This window comes from Schistocerca gregaria, chromosome 3 (genome assembly GCF_023897955.1).
Source record: "Schistocerca gregaria isolate iqSchGreg1 chromosome 3, iqSchGreg1.2, whole genome shotgun sequence".
Classification (NCBI taxonomy): domain Eukaryota; kingdom Metazoa; phylum Arthropoda; class Insecta; order Orthoptera; family Acrididae; genus Schistocerca; species Schistocerca gregaria.
The window spans coordinates 171,396,458-171,414,572 of record NC_064922.1 but is presented as its reverse complement, the minus strand read 5'-3'; the positions used below and the strand labels follow the sequence as shown (position 1 = coordinate 171,414,572).

Genomic DNA, 18,115 nt, shown 5'->3' with positions numbered 1-18,115 from the left:
AACAACTTTTCTTCCCATAATACTGTTACATTCCATCCTGGATTTTCTATTGTTTGAAATATCCAATATTTTTGCATTTCAAAATGTTTCACAGTTTAAAACCTGCCTTTGAAATCTTTGTATCTTGAATGAGATTTTCTCTCTGGAGGGGAGTGTGCGCTGATATGAAACTTCCTGGCAGATTAAAACTGTGTGCCCGATCGAGACTCAAACTCGGGATCTTTGCCTTTCGCAGGCAAGTGCTCTACCATCTGAGCTAAGCCATGTCTACGCAATATCCTTTCTTTCAGGAGTGCTAGTTCTGCAAGGTTCGCAGGAGAGCTTCTGTAAAGTTTGGAAGGTAGGAGACAAGATACTGGCAGAAGTAAAGCTGTGAGTACCGGGCGTGAGTCGTGCTTCGGTAGCTCAGATGGTAGAGCACTTGCCCGCGAAAGGCAAAGGTCCCAAGTTCGAGTCTCGGTTGGGCACACAGTTTTAATCTGCCAGGAAGTTTCTTTGTATCTTACCTTTATAATCGCAATCTACCTGAAACCTTCTAACACCTACTGGTCTGTTTACCATACAACCTTTCTTTCTTGATAATTAAAGTTGTAGTAATGTTAAAATGTTCAGTGTGTGAAATTGTGCCACACAGCCTCCCTTTCATTCTTCTCTTCTTTTTTCCGGAATAAAATTCCAGTCCCTCGCCACAATTAAATTTTCATCTTTATTAATGCACTAAATAACTTAATTTAACTTATAACATTTCACATACATTGAAACAAATGAAAACAAGTTAAATTCATTTGGCAACATATTAAAGGAACTCATCAACAGCATGCATACAAGTGGTGATGGAATGATTCAATCAGGCAGCCTGTGCAAGTATGAGCAAACAGGTCCCTGTTTGAATCCAAAACTACAGAAAAAATATAGTTATTATCACACTGCTAAAAATATTAACTTATCCATCTACAATGGTGCTAGCTGCCTAGATTTTACCCAACCAGGATGGGATTGGGGAGGGAAGGAATATTTCAAATTTAAACTTTACAATGTGTCTGCTGATGCAAATACTGTTGATGATGTTTCCCGCAATGTTCAATGTCGATGGAAAATAAAATGATTTTTAAATTGTGGTTTCATTTGTCTGTTTCCTGAAATGGTCCCTGCTTATGCTATATTGAATTTAATGACACATCGTAACGGAACAAACTATGAAAAATACACAGTACACTGGCTGTGGATGTGTAACACTCCTGTATGAGAGTAGCAGACACGTCATCTGTCATAGATCAGCACACAAGATGGAGTTGGGCAAAGAAGGCCTGGTAAACAAATATTTTTCATCATGGCCAGGTAAGGCTAGAGGTCACTGGAGTTGACTGCAGACACAACTTAGCCTCTCTCCCAAAATGTTGTACTATGGAATACAATGTGTACACCATCTAATTATCAGTGAATGTTTCCAGGGCTGTCACGTACTAGCCTTCTGTATAATTGTTGTTATTTAGTAACACATATTTTATTTATTTGGGCATTTGAAATGCAGGTGGCATAGAGGTATACTGAAAGGGTATACACTAATAGACATTCAGAATGAGAATGGAAGCACCCTTCCACAGACACATTTTGGGCTGTGACATGATTTGTACCCTGTGAAATGCCTGTGAAACAGGCTTGTGCAGAACTGAAACAATACCACTGTACTTGTACACAAGTTGCAGCTCCATAAACTAGGTGCCTATATTATACCATATAAATGCAATTAGGCATAATTGGGCATACTTTGTGGATAGTTGAAGAAAGGTGCCAGAAGCACAGGTGACACACTGAACTTAATCACCCCCAAAATCTACAGTTGCAGAACACTGCAGATTCTGTGAAATATGAAGTGCTAAGACAAACCTCATCATTTTGAGATTGCAACTTAAAGGAGACTGTGGAGATACAAGTTGCTGATGGCCTTGTCAATAGGGAAAGTGGCTTTACTTTTAGTAAAACATAGAACCTAGTGCTCAGCTAACTGAAGGCACAACATTGACGAAGAGTGACATCCACACCTGATGGTGGATACAGATGCTATCAGGGACTGGTGACTGTGGTCTCCCACTGATACTCCAGTTGACACTGTGCGCAGTCGGTCAGGGGGGATCAGGGTGGGGAATGATAAAAGAGTATACAGGAGCCATAACATATCAAATACACTCATCCACAGATGCCAGCAAGATTCACTGTCGAAATATAGTGTTTCATCAATGACTGCGCCCAGGTGGACACTAGGTGACAATACAAACACTAAAATTTATATTGAATGTTATTAAATTTCTGTCTTTTAGATATGCTTTTCTTGCTATTGCTGGTCTGTGTTATTTATGTTCTCTCTACTTCAGCCAACATCAGCTATTTTTCTACCCAAGTAGTAAAAGTCATCTACTGCTATTAGTGTTTATTTTGCAAATTTGATTTCCTAAGTTTGGCCTGAATCTTTGTTTTATTTTTGTTTATATTCATCTGATAACCTCTTTTCAAGACATTATCCATTCCATTTAACTGAATTTGTCATCAATAAACCACAATTTTTTTATTCCATCTTTGTGAACTTTAAATTCCTCTTAATTTTTCCTTAGTCTACTTTAATGCTTGCTCCTTGTACAGACTGAATAACATCATACATAAGCTACACGTAGATGTTAAAGAACGTCATGGATAGGCCACTACACTCTCACTACCTTCTCAAGTACTATTTCCCTTTCATGTCCCTCAACTCTTATTATTGCAGTCTGACTTCTGTACAAGTTTTAGATAAACTTTTACTTCCTGCTAACTTCAGAGTTTCAAAGTCTGCATCTCTGGTAATACTGTAAAATGGTATCTCTGAAACTACAAATGGTATGAACATAGTTTTGCCTTTCTTCAATCTATATTAAAAAATAAATTATGGGGGCAGTATAGGTCCAATACTTTGATTCACCCCTGGATGAAAGAGAAGCACTAAAATAGCTCTACATCATATATTTCTTTCTTATTATTTGATATGGTCAAAATGGTGATATGAGAGGTGTTGTCATGACCATGTCAAACAGTAAGATAAATGTGCCAAGCCAGTCATATGGAGACTATAGAAAAATGATTAAGATTGGAAGATGGCTTGTAGATAAACTGAAACTATAAAACAAATAAAAGTGTATTTGCAATCCTGTCTACCATCGGTTTTTCTGAATCCAGAACTTCTATATATTTGTTTATTTGTGATTTTTAATAATTATTCTAATTATATAAAGATATGGTGACAGAACAATCAACAAACTTCAGTAATATTACAGTGAAAGATGTATATACCTGTTGAAGTGGTGGTGGACATGTTGGGGGTTCTGGACAAGGCCCTGGAGATGGAGACGGAACTGCTGGTGGCACACAAACATAAGTGGGACAGCGCTGAACCACCACCTTTGGAAGTCGTTTATAATTTTTACTATTACTGTATTTTCCTGCAACAAAAATTGATTAGGATTAAAAGAATACATGTTATAGAAGTAAAGTGAATATTAGGAATATCAGTCTTTCGTGTTTTCTTGCTGACAAGGTCATTAGAAATGAAGCACAAGTCCTGATAGTACAAAGATAAGGGAGTAAATTTGTTCTCAGTATTCAGAATAATCAATCAAGGTAAACAACAGAAAACAAATATGGATCGCCAACATGGGATGTGTGTTCTCTTCTGATGGGAATGTAGCAACTTAACCACTTGAAACACCTGTAATGAAAATGGACAATGCCATAAACTGATTTTAGTACACAATCTAAGACATTATTTTAGTATGCAGCCTGAACACCTGTCACATGTACAATGTGCAAAATTCAAAATATCTTTGCTTGTTACTAGCAGGTCATTTATCTTAAACAGACATTTGTATCAATATATAATACTTCTGAGAACTGTTTCTATATTCAAATACTGACTACTCACAAAAATTTTGTATGATATGCCTATTGTTGTTATATGTAATTTTATTCCAAAGTTTCTCTATTTTTGATTACAAAATCTGGTACTGTTGTAAATGAAGTCATATATAAAACTAGTACAAATAGTTGGTACTTGTGTACAAAAATTCATATAGCATAACTACATTATTAATCTGAACTAGTTAATGTAGAACAGAAAATTTTGTTCAAAAACCATGTTAAGTAGAGTCATGCAATGACTCGTTGTCATTCTCTTTGAGGTCTTGCCATATGTAGTTTTGTTAATCAGTACTATGTGTAGAGAGTTTGTTCACAGAAGTATGTGTTTCCTGAAACCATCTATTTAAATTGATACAAGAAAACTTGAGAAACCTGGAAATCGTTTTTTCCACTCTGCTAGGAAGTTTAGCTATACTTGACAACAAAGAACAATGAAGAAGTCATGATGACAAAATATAAGTAAAAAGCAGAAAACTTAAGTTATCTTAAACTGAACATAAAAAAATTACTAGCTACCTTACATCATCTTTCCAAAGCATTAAATATTGATCAGCAATGTACATCTTGAAGTGGCAATGCAAAGGTTTCTGATTTAATTTGAGAATAATAATTTTCATTTACTGAAGGAGCAATCATCAGACACTGCAACACAACATCCAATGGAAATGAAGTGTTTCAGACTATATTTAAAATATTAAGATGTATATCTTGTTAGTTCCAGGACATTTAATAGCTCCACTTGAAGAAACATCAATTCCTCATGATATTTTAAGAACAAGTAAGTAAAAGACAAGTGTAAACATCCCCATCTTACATACATAAAAGTGAGCATAGGATAGCAATTGAGATGCATGTGTGAGTATTTTGGAGGAGGAAAAGGTGGTGCAGACTAGAGAATTTCAAGCCATAGTACACACAAACAGGTATATGAACCCCTTGTGGTCCAAGTTGTGTAACTTTATTTTTTCTTATTTTCTTAGTAGGGTCAGGCTGTTGTTCAGCAAGTGGCAATATTTTCCATCATATTTAGAATCATTCCAAAGAGAAGATATTTACAAGAAAACATGAATATTTGACTATCCCGTAATTTGTACAAGGAACATGTTGAATGTGAAGGAAAAGAGGCAGCTGCAGAGAACAATTATTGTAGAATTAATAAAAACAAGTTTAACTTGAATTTCTACACTCATCACAAAGACACTTTGTGTACAATGTGATACTTTTCCTAATAAACTCACCCGTTCAACAGATAAACAATAAAAGGTAAAGCTTCAACAATACCACAAAAAAGCATCTAGGAAAGGTTGGAAAGGTCAGGAGTCCAAGAAAATGAACACTGAAAAGTCATTTTCTGAAAGTTCTAAATTTCCTTCCTTTCCTAAGTTTCTCTAATTTCCTACATTTCTTTTTATTTAAAGAATTATCAGTCCTTTTCTAGACTGACATGTCGAACAGCTTATTACGAACATAATTATATGGTTCACAATTTGGGTCACAATGAGCTGTCATCATAACTAGGATTCATGTAGTGCTGAGGTAAGTTACTGTACTTATGCACATAATATCCAGTCTGATGTGTAAATGTAGTTTTAACTAACATAGTGAACTCCTGATGAGGTTCATTGCAAGAGGGGAATGGCCACTTCTATAATTTATATTAATGGAGTTTTTTTTTTAGATTTTTACCACATATTCTTAATATGATGTTTTCAGGGATCCATGAATGATTCACTACCAAGGTGACAGGATCATAAAGGACCTAGGAAAAACACACATTGAACAGATAACTTTACACAACACAGACAAATTCAGACTAAGGTGGGCAGCAATCTCCGGTTGTTCGCTGATGCTACATAGAAGGTGTCAAAGTTAAGTGTGATTAATGGCAGCTAGCTCTAAAATCTAAGAAAACTTACATTAATGTGGATGAGTAGGAAAAACAAACCCAAAATGTTCGGATACAGCATTCTTCTTGGCACAATCATGTCGTTTAAATATCTGGGTGTAACACTGAAAAACAATGTGAAATGGGATGGACATTTGATGAGGTAGTGAAGATGAAAGGTTGACTTTGGTTTATTGGGAGTATTCTAGGAATGTGTGGTTCATCTGTAAAGGGGACTGCATACAGGTTGCGAGTGTGACCTATTCTTGAGTACTGCTCAAGTGTTTGGGACCTGTTCCAGCTTGGGTTAAAGGAAGATATCAAAGCAATTCAGAGGTGAGCTGCTAGATTTCTTACTGGTAGTTTCAAACAACATGCAAGTGTTACTGATATGCTTCGGAAACTCAAAAGGGAATCACTGAAGGTTGAAAACTTTATTTTGAAGAATACTATCCAGAAAATTTAGAGAATTGTCAATTTCAGCTGACTGCCGAATTATTGGGGTTGGTTGGGTTGTTTGAGGGACGAGACCAGACAGCGAGGTCATTGGTCTCATCGGATTAGAGAAGGATGAGGAAGGAACCATCCCAGCATTTGCCGGGAGTGATTTAGGGAAATCACAGAAAACCTAAATCAGGATTGCTGGATGTGGGATTGAACCATCGTCCTGCTGAGGGTGAGACCAGTGTGTTAGCCACTGCGCCACCTCGCTCGGTGCCAAATTATTCTACTGCCTCCAACATACATTGTGCACAAGGACCATGAAGATAAGATACGAGAAACTGGGGCTCATATTTAGGCATCCCTCACTCTAATTGTATGTGTAACAGGGAACGAAATGACTCATAGTGGATTGCAGAGTTGCAGAGTATCTATGTAGGTATTGACATAGAAGTCAGGAAATTCAAAGGTTTACAGGATGATAAAACAAATAGAAAAACAAGTAGAGTCAAATGGTCAAATCTGAGAAGAAAAGTTCATTCTGAAAAATTGAAACCATTCTGGAGAAGGATGAATGAAAACACAAATAAATAGTCAACTCGCTGTGGTCCTTAGATGGCCATAAATGCAACTAAAGAGGTTAACAATAAATTAAAAGCATGTTTATACGCATGTGAATGTTTAATGATGAACTATAAGCATCACAGGATAGAGGTATTTGATAAATGGTTTCTTAGAAAAATAATGGCTGCAACACCACTAACAGAAGACGAAATTATCAGACACATAAAGAAATTAAAAAATGACAAAAGCTCTGGGGAGGATAGAATTGTAGCCAAATTTCTCAAAAGTCTAGGGCCTATTTCAAGGAGCTAATAAGAATTATTCAAATTATATGGGTCACCAAAGAAATCCCAGGTGATTGGATGTGTGGCTTAATATGCCCATACATAAAAAAAGGAGACAAACATGGTGTGAATAATTACAGAGGAATTTCTCTACTCTCTGTGTCATATAATATATTATCATCTTGTATTCTTGAAAGAGCACAACAACTGCTAAACCCAAAATCGCAGATTCCAAGCAGGTTTAAGGCCAAACAGATCATGCCCAGAGCAAATCTTAAACCTAAAATTAATCACAAGAATAAGGAAGACGTGAGGCAAGCCTACAGTGTGTCTTTGTCGACTTCAGAAAGACCTATGACTCAATCCACACAACCTCACTATTTAGGATTCTTGAAGAAAAAGGATTGGATAGGAAAATACTAATACTCCAAAACTATTTGAGATAAAAACTGGCGTTAACCAAGGTGATGGGTTATCACCTTTGTTGTTAAATGTAGTTCTATATAGAGTCATGTAAGAAGGGAAAAGAACCTTGAAGAAGAAAACTGCTGGATGCCAATTTCATTAGGGGGGGAACCTACAGTATGAATCCCCTACTTAACCTTTGTGGACGATCTCACTATAATGGCAGATTCTTGTGAGATGGCTACAAAACAGATATAAACTCTAAAAGAACGCACAAAAAAAAGTCAGCCTGTAGATGTCATTTGAAAAAGACAGTGTGTGCAACAACAAATTTAGAAATTTTCAAATTACAAACCAAATATGGAGAAACTAACGCAATGTCACACTTTAAATATGTAGAAGAAATTATCTTTGAAAAATATGAACAACAAGAAACTCTACAAAAAGCTCTTAAAGGTTTAGAATTAGTGCAAAATCTCTATAATAAAAAATGCTTTTCTGCAAATGTCAAAATTAGACATTACAATACAGTAATTAAACCATCAATGATATATTCCAGCGAAACCTTGGCATTAAACAGGTAAACTGATATAGAAAATCTAAAGAAAGAAAAATAATTAGGAAAATTTTGGGACCAATATGGACAGAGAACAGATACAGACTACAGAAAACATCCAAAATTGAAGAATATTGTAACATAGAGACAGACATGAGGAAAAGACACCTCAAATTCTATGGCCACATAATGATGCTTCCTGAACACAGCTAACAAGAAGAATAGTAAAACATATAGATTTCATCACTAATGGAGGAGAATGGATCCAAAATGTTAAAAAAGACTTGGAATTAGCCAAAATCATCAAAAAAGAAATAGACATAAGGAACAATTTTACAAAAAAAGTAGAAAAATTGGAGGTTAAACCGGACACAAAAGCCTAAAGAGGAGGAGAAGATGGAAGAGAAAGAGAGAGGAGGAGATGAACAAGGAGATGGCGAGGAGGAGACTGACAGTGACTGGGAGGGGGAGAAGGAGGTTAGGACGTGTATACAGTTCCCTTACATGTTAGAAATGTGTGCTTTCTATTTTCTTTCTTTTCTGTTTAACTAGACTCAGCCAAGGCAAAGTGCGGAAGTGTGGGCAGGAACAGCTAATAAATAAACAAAAGTTTAGAAGGTTTTCAAGGCAGAAGATATAAGAAATCAGGAACAACATGGACAGAAGAAAAGGAAAGACAATGAGGAGAGAGGATGAAGGAGTATGGAGAAAATAGTAAACAATAAAGAAAGAAGAAGAATTGAAGTCGTTACATGATCTTAGTCGGTCAATACAAAGATAAAAATATAATTAAAACAATGCCATGTCTTCTCCAACTAAGCATTAAATGCAGCAGAGTACAAATGGAGGCCCCATTTGGGGGAGATCGGCTGCTCCATTGCAAGTCCTATGAAATTAAAGTAAGAAGTATAAGTGAATTAAAATTAAATTACATTTTACTCAATTGCATTTTTTCATCCATTAATTTTTAAATATTTCAAGATGTTTTAAAAGTATTTTATTCCTTCAAATGTTTTAATTTCATTGGTCCACAACCTGACAGTTGTTATATTAGGACTCTTCTGCAATTGGATGCAGATTTGACAATTTTATGTTTTAAATGGTTTACTTTTAATTTCACTGGTTCACAGCCTGTTATTTGTTATGTTTGGCTTTTCTGCTATTTTATGCAGATTTTAGCAATCACATTTTAAATTTCTTACCTTATCAATTCACTTGTCCACAACCTGTCATTTGTTATGTTTGGAATTTTATGCTATTAGACGTAGATTTTGGCATTGGGTATGTATTTTGCCTTTTGGCTTGTGCTGTTATTTATGTTAGCATTCTATGTCATGTGTGTATAGCTTGGTTGCACTTATTCTGTTAAAAGTCATTCTGTTTCTTTTTTCTTATTTGCTTGTTAAGATGAACATCTTTCATATTACTCTCAGGTTTAACCTACATTTATTCTGAATTTTTTTGGCATTCGTACATCCTTGTACCTTAGTTCTTCTCCATGTCATGTCATGGTTAAACAGGTGCACTGTATCAGCATTAAATAAGTGTTGGATATGAATATAGGCTTTTTTCTTGCAGACTGTTATATCAGGTTGTATGCTGATTTGCACTTTCTGTAGTGCAAGGTCAAGCTTCAAATTGGGCTAGCAAATGACTTTCACCTAATGTCCTATGGTGTCTTTATTTTTATAGACTGCATGCATTCCCTGTAGTCTTTTTGGTACAAGAGGAATTTGCCCAGGCTGCAACTGAAAGCTGGTGTTTTTTGCATCCCTCAATTGGAATGTTATTTGGTGGTCCATATATTGGTTGGGGAGAGACACATGCAGGAATTACAGAGAAGTGGCACCAAAAATTGTCTTCCCAGAAACACACAGGCATAGATGTGTGCATGTTAAGAATGTTGTGACAATTCTGATTCATTACTTGAATGTTAGTTCCAGTAGTTTGCAGTCTGTGGGTTTGTATTTATCTTTTCTCCACAATGGTACATAACAATGCCAACATGGTTGCGACAGTTATTCTTTCTTCGAGCTGACTTCCTTTCCAAAGAGCTGAATTTTAAAATGCAAGTCCTCGTCACATCAGGAGAAGGAAATTAGTTCATAGCTCAGCAGTAGAATGAAAAACTTGTCACACCCACATATTAGAACTTATTTAACACAATACTGAGACAACTCGATTACGTACGTCTTTCTCACACCACCTCAGAAGACTGACAGACATGGAGATTGGCAAAAAAAGACATGTGAGGTACATACACTAATTGCTATTTTTGCTCTTCAATTTTCTGTCAGCATAGGTATAACCACACATCCCTATGATATTCTTGCCGTACAGAGACTGCACAAATATTTATTTGTATGTAAAGGCCATTTAAAGAATCTACACAATCACATATGATAGACATATGCCTACTAGTTGTCTGGGCATGAGCATGATGCCCTAATACTGCTAGGTAGGCTATTTTTTAATCATTTTGTCATGAATTTGTAATTAATTTATAATTAATCTTTAGTTTTTTTAAATTTCTTAATTGTTTAATGGAGTAGGTTAGAACTGTTGGTTTACTTCAGATTTCTGATACACTTGAGGATTGGGGAACCATTTATAATGACTTCTGTCAAGCAAGACGTTGATGAACAAAGTATTTTATAAGTGTGGTGTATTTGTAATATAAATTACAACCAATACTAAAGATTTTGGAGGAGGGAGCAGTCATGTTTTCTTAAGACACACTTTATTATTATAAACAAGAATTTCAGCTAGACATGATGAACAAGCAGGGAATGTCATTTTGATAAGAAAAATCATGGATAGCTTTGTAAAACTTACCTCGGTTGTAATTTTTAGATGTTCCTTTCTTGTACCAATTATGGGGTGAAGTTTTGCCTTTCTTGTACCAACCAAGGGGTGAGGTTTCTTCTTGAACAAGACTCCAACCATCAGGGCAGTGAGGGGGATCTGGACACGCTGGTTCTGTTTCAGTAACAGAGACATTAATAGGTTTGATAACTAACATGGACATAATTTACCACTAACCACACTGTAGCAAGAACTATTTTGAAAGGAAATAGTAATGCTTTTCTAGACACATCAAATCATTCACTTTCACATCTACATCTATACTCTGCATGCAACTGTGTGGTGCATGGCAGAGGGTACTTCCCCCTCTAGCAGTTATTGGGGTTTCTTCCAGTTCCATTCATGTACAGAGCACAGGAAGAATGATTGTTTGAAGGCCTCTGTGCATGCAGTAATTATTCTATTCTCATGATCCATACATGAGTGATATTCCTAGAGTCATCATTTAAAGCAGCTTGTTGAAATTTGGTTAACAAACTCTCTCAGGACAGTTTATGTCTATCTTCAAGAGTCTTCCAGTTCAATTCCTTCAGTATCTACGTGAAACTCTTGTCATGGATCAAAGAAACCTTTCACCATTTGTGCTGTCCTTGTCTGTATATGTCCAATGTCCCCTTTTAGTTCTATTTGAGCACTATTCCAGAACTGGTGGCATGAGTGGTTGTAAGCAATCTTCTTTGTAGACTGATCGCACTTCCCCAGTATTCTACCAACAAACCAAAGTCCACAAACTGCTTTACCCACAACTGAACCTATGTTGTCATGCCATTTTATATACCTATAAAATGGTCACACTCAGGTACTTGTATGAGTTGGCTGACTCCAACAGTGAGTCATTCATATTGTCATCATAGGATAACATGTTTTTACATTTTGTGAAGTGCACAATTTTACATTTCTGAACATTTAAAGCAAGTTGTCAATCCTTGGACCACTTTGAAATCTTATCAAAATCTGACAGAATATTTATGCAGCTTCTTTCAGACAGTATTTCATCAGAGATAACTGTATCATGTGAGGTTATTATTAATATTGTCTGCGAGGTCATTAATAAACATTAACAGCAAGAGCATTAGCACTCTTCCCTTGGGCACACTTGAAGTTATTTCTACATCCACTGATGACTCTCCCTCCAAGATAACATGTTGCATCCTCCCTACCAAAAAGTCCTCAATCCAGTCACAAATTTCACTTGACACCACCCTGTTAGATCGTACTTTTGACAGTAAGTGTAATTGTAGTACTGAGTCAAATGCTTTTCAGAAATCAAGACCTACTGAATCTACCTGACTGCCTTGATCCAAAGCTTTCAGTATGTCATGTGAGAAAAGTGCGGGTTGGGTGTCACACAATCAATGTTTTTGGAATTCTTGCTGGTTGGCTTTGAGGAGGTCATTTTGTTCAAGATACCTTATGATGTTTGAGCTCAAAATATGTTATAAGATTCTAAAACAAGTTGATGTCAAGAATGTTGGATGGTAATTTTGTGGATCACTTCTACTACCCATCTAGTAGATGGGTCTGATCTGTGCTCTTTTCCAAGAACTGCTGGGCATGAATTTTTGTTTGAGGGATCTACAAAAGATTGTAGTTACAAGAGGGAGTAACTCAGCTACAATTTCAGTATATTTTTTTTATTTTTATTATTTTACATATATAGTTCCATAGGACCAAATTGAGGAGCAAATCTCCGAGGTCATGGAATGTGTCAGTACATGAAATTGCAACATAAAAGTAATAACAGACAAAATAAAAAGTTTGTGGAGAAAAAAAATTCAAGGAACTCCTCAATGTAATAGAAGGAGTGACCCATGAGGAAAGCCTTCAGTTTCAATTTGAAAGTGTGTGGAATACTACTAAGATTTTTGAATTCATATGGAAGCTTATTGAAAATTGATGCAGCAGTATACTGCACACCTTTCTGCACAAGAGTCAAGGAGGTGAAATCCAAATGCAGATTGTACTCTGCCTAGTATTAACTGAGTGAAAGCTGCTAATTCTTGGAAATAACCTGATATTGTTACCGAGAAATGACAGTAAAGAATATATATATTGAGAGGACAATGTCAGAATACCAAGAATAGAGAACAAGGGCCAACAAGATAAGAGATTTGCAAACTTACACCAACTGATGCCCAAACTGCTCATTTCTGAGCAAAAAATACCATTTGAGAATGGGAGGGATTAGTAATTCATTACCATACGCCATAAGTGAATGAAAATAAGTAATATAGACTACTTTTTATGTCAAAGTACCACTTACTTCAGACACTGTTTGAACAGTAAAAATGGCAGCATTAAGTCTTTGAACAAGATCCTGAATGTGGGCTTTCGATGACAGTTTACTGTCAATCTGAACACCTAGAAATTTGAATTGTTCAGTTTCCATTTATATAAATCAAGAATAGGAGTGGCCTCAGCACTGATCCCTGGGGCACTCCACATTTGACTGTACCCCATTCAGACCCCACATCACAGCCATTCTCAGCACTGTCACTAATGACCTTTTGCTGCCTGTTGTTAAAGCAAGAGGTGAACCAATTGTGAGCTACTCCCTGTATTCCATAATGGCCCAACTTCTGGAGCAATATTTTGTGATCAACACAATCAAATGCCTTGTCAAATGCCAAATGTCTGTTTGCATACCACATATTCTTTGCCTTCCCAATAACATTTTTAAGCTCCTTACAATACTGTTTGTAATGCACTACTATAGCTTGATGGTGATACTTCTAACATTTTGATAAAATTCCCACTTTGTTCTACTTGATATCCTTATCCCACTAGTTAGCCACACGGACTGCCTTTTACTGCTAGTACACTGTTTAGAATGTTCTAATGGAAAGTAAATTTCAAAGAGCATGAGAAATGTGTTAAGGAAAGTATTATATTTGCCATGTATGTTACGGCACAATAAACATCCTGCCACTCTTGTTCCTTAAGGAGGTTTAAAAAACACTCTATTGCCATTGGATTAGCTTTTCTACATAGTTTGTAATTATATGTAATACTTGTTTAAGTACAAAAACCTTTTAGTGTTAAGAGTAGTGAAACATGGTCTGAAAGGCCATTGACCCTTTTAGAAAGAAAATGCCCATATAGTAATTAAAAAATATTGTCTATGGCTGTGGCACTGTTCCCCTGCACCCTGGTTTGAAAAAAAAAATACAGTCTGCATAAGATCATATGAGTTTAGGAGATCTTCCAACATCCATTTTATTGCACAATAACAAGAAAAATTAATATTGAAGTCATCATATATAAAGTGCACCAAGAACCCTTCATGGCTTGAGCAGAAATGCTCTGAAGTCAGAGTTATGGAACCTATAAACAACAACAAATAGAAGTTTAGTTTCACTAACTTCAACTGCCCCTGCACAACATTCAAACACCTGTTCATTGCAGTGCCATGATACATCTACGTACTCAAATGGAATATTGTTTTTTGCGTACATAGCCACTCACCCACTCTGCAAAAAACTCCTTGAAAAACAGCCAGCTAATCTGTATCCTCATAAAGGAAGTCTCTGAATTGTCAAATTATTTAAGTAGTGCTCTGATAAACCAGTCTGACTGGGGTTCCATGAGGCCCTACAGCTTTGTTCAGTTTTAATGATTTCAGCTGTTTCTGAACACTACTGACACTAATACTTATTTCATCCATCTTTTCAGTGGTATGTGGATTAAACTGGGGCAATTTTCCTGGGATTTCCTTTGTAAAGGAATATTTGAAAATGGGGTTAAGTATTTTGTTATGCTACCCTCAATTTCAGCTCCTCTCTCATTGACTCTGGACTGGACATTAACTTTGGTGCCTTTACAAATCATCAAAATTTCTTTGTGTTTTGTGAAACATCATTTGAAAATATTCTGCTATGGTAGCCATTGGAGGCATCATGCACTGCTCTCTTGATAGCCAAATGTGTTTCATTCAGCATCTCTCTAGCTGTAGCTCTATGCTTTTTTCCCACCTTTTATGCAGACATCTCTGTTTCTTTAGAAGTTTCTTTGTAGTGACTTTATAACATCGAGCTTCCCTGCAATTATGAACTGTTCTTCTGGGAGCATATCTTTCCAGTGCATGGTTAACTGTCCTTTTAAACTTGAGCCATAGTTTCTCTACATGCACCTGTCCTGTGCTGAAAGTTTTAAGTTCCTCACTGAGATATGACACTACTGATTTTTTATCTAATTTACTGAATGTATTGCTTTCTACTTGTTTTAATTGTCCTTTGTGCTTGGGTAACAACTGTTGCCACAACTGTGACATCATCACTGATATCAGTTTCAATCTGGACTTCCTCAAAGAGGTCAGGTCTATTTGCTGCCATTAAATTCAATATATTTCCAGCAATAGTGTGGTTCCTAACTATCTCTTCTAGATAGTTTTCAGAGAAGGCATTTAGTAATGTTTCACATAATCTCTTATTACACCCACCACTAACAAAACTGTAATTTTTCCAATAAATTGCTGGATGATTAAAGTCTGCACTGATGATTACTATATGATTGGGGAACTTACATACAAGTGATTTGGGGTTTTCTCTAAAGTTTTCTGTTATGTCAGGAGATGAGTCTGGTGGGCGCTAGAAGGATCCAATTATTATTTTATACTCCCCCCTGATAATGAGTCTTGCCAAACAGTCTCACATGCAGTTTCAATTTCTATTTCAGTGGATCTGAGTTTCTTGTCTATTGTGACAAATACACCACCTCTATCTCCCATTTGATTATCCTTTCAATATACACTAAAATTTTCCCCAAAAATCTCACTGCTATCAATTTCAGGCTTCAGCTAGCTTTCTGTACCTAGCTTCATTGCGTTTCAGGAGTGCTTCAAACTCTGGCACTTTGTTGTGAATGCTTTGGTACTTTACCATTAGAATTTTAATACTCTCACCTGTGGGAGGATTCTCTTTTGATGTTACCCTGACACTTCTGGGTTTCCTACATCTCTTGTTATCTGGATTGTGTGGAGAAATGCCTAACCTAAAAAATGCTTGTGTGTACCCCACACACAGTCAGCTACCTGAGCTGTAGCCTCTGTGTGTAGTGCACAACTGACCCATTTCGGGGGACACTACTGTTCTCAAACCTATGGTACAAGACCAGGAAGTCATGGCCTAGATTGTCATGGTACCTTGAAATCTCTAATTTAGTCCTTCCACTCAACTCAAAACCAAATAACCACAATCAGTTTTGGGGATGATGCTGCAAAAATTGTGAACTTCATTGAAATTCCATGTGCAGTGCTGGTGTTCTCAAACTTCTCTGCCATTTACTGGAATGACCCAAGTATGAACTCAGGGCCCAGATGACAGGCATCATTTGTCCCAACATCTTCCACAATGTGCAGTTTACTGCACCCTGTTCCCCCCCAAAAGTTGCTGGGATAGCCTCTTTAGCATGATGAATGAGGCCTCCAAACACCTGATTTTCTTTAATGTTCATGTTGCCATTTCCCTGAGTGGTACCATGATTCACCATACATTTAACTGCCGATGAGTAATTACTCCTACCCTTTAGCATTGCCTCCTCTTGACACCATACAAAACATGTTTCCCCAAAACATGTGAAGTGGGACCCACTGGCTCAGTTTCACTTTCAGTGAAAGACAGCACCTCAAAGTTGGCTAGGCCTTCCTGGTCCCCATCCTCCATGTACAGGACACCTTAAACTGTCATTGAGGAGATAGGATCCAGCAGGAAAGGATAGTACTTGACGTACCTCTGGTACTGGTATCACAGGTACATGACGTGCTTGGATAGCTCAGATGAGAGCACTTCCCCACAAAAAGCAAAGGTCCTGAGTTCGAGTCTCAGTCCAACACACAGTTTTAATCTGCGTGGAAGTTTTGTATCAGCACACAGTCCGCTGCAGAGTGGAAATTTCATTCTGGAGGTATGTGACACTCGTGAGCTCTTCCAGCACACCTAACTGCAGCAACTATCAATCATTTAACTGCAGTCAGGATTATTTCCAGCTACTTATGAATGTCAACCAACTCATCCCATGTTTTAGAAGAGCATTGATAATTTGGCCTGCATTTTGGCTGGTGCAATATATTACAGAACAGTGAGAAAATAACTTTAAATTAAGCCCGCTGGTTATCTTTTAATTTGATGGTCTAAGAAGTTGCTAATTCCTTGTAAGAATTGAAGCAAATACACAAAATGAGATTTCTATTAAGCCAACACAGAAGCCTGTCGTAAAAATTACGCGTTTTTCCTAAAAGTTTTAATGTTAATTATAGCTGTTAGCACACAGAGTTAATTTACAATAAATGCAGATAATATTCAGGGCTACTCCTCTTTATTAGAGAACTAGATGTAACACCATATGTCAGTTAGAATACATGCTACAGTAACTAAATTGCAAATGCTATTTACTACAAATTGCTCATAGACTATGCAAAGGATAATGGCAGCTTCTGAAAATTCCCAAGAACGCATGTTATTTGCACTGATCTGCAATAAAATTCAAGGGTGACACTTGTACCTGTAACTTATAAAAATATAGTTTTGTATGTGTCCAAAAATTATAAAAAATAACCTGTTTCTCACATAATTGTACAATGAAATTAGGGACCCACTGTTTTGAATGAGGATAGGCCTACTGTCCTCAAAAAATTTTAAAAGAGCACAATGAAGTTTAAGCCTATGACTGACAATAGCTGTTTGAGTTTATCACAGTACTTGTCAAATGTTCAAAATTTCACAATATATCACAATACACACAGGTACTGATACACTCAATGAAAGAATATGCAGAAGCAATGCGAACAGTAAAATATGTGAACTAGAACTTCAAATCGGCACACGAATCTTGCACACACAGTCTCACACAACTTGAACTATTGTTTGGATTATTAGTGTCAAAAGAAGATCAGTAACAATTTATGTTCTAAATTGTCTAATGGAAAATGAAAATACTATACAGTAATACCTGCAGCTTGTATCAGTTGTGATATTATATCAACTCAAACCCTTAATCACAACTAACCCTTTCATGCACAATGAGAGGTACACCCATCAGAAAATCTGCATTCACTGGAATACTGTGATTTGGCAAACCTGTTATAGATCTTAAGGTATGTAATATGAGTTCTGGAGCTCAATGATTTATTAATAGTCTTCTGAATGGTACTATGATTGCACTGATGGGTGGCAA

At 36.5% G+C, this 18,115-nt stretch overlaps 1 protein-coding gene across 1 annotated transcript in view; it reads right to left on the bottom strand.

Annotated features, from left to right (window-relative positions):
* The window catches only part of LOC126356178 (hemocytin), a 438,196-nt gene that overhangs the window by 123,018 nt on the left and 297,063 nt on the right, over positions 1–18,115 (bottom strand). Inside the window, exons 51-52 of the mRNA XM_050006942.1 lie at positions 10,916–11,059; positions 3,322–3,470 (exon numbers count right to left, since the gene is read on the bottom strand). Of these exons, the coding sequence (XP_049862899.1) occupies positions 3,322–3,470; positions 10,916–11,059 (293 nt within the window). The remainder of the gene's footprint in view (positions 1–3,321; positions 3,471–10,915; positions 11,060–18,115) is intronic.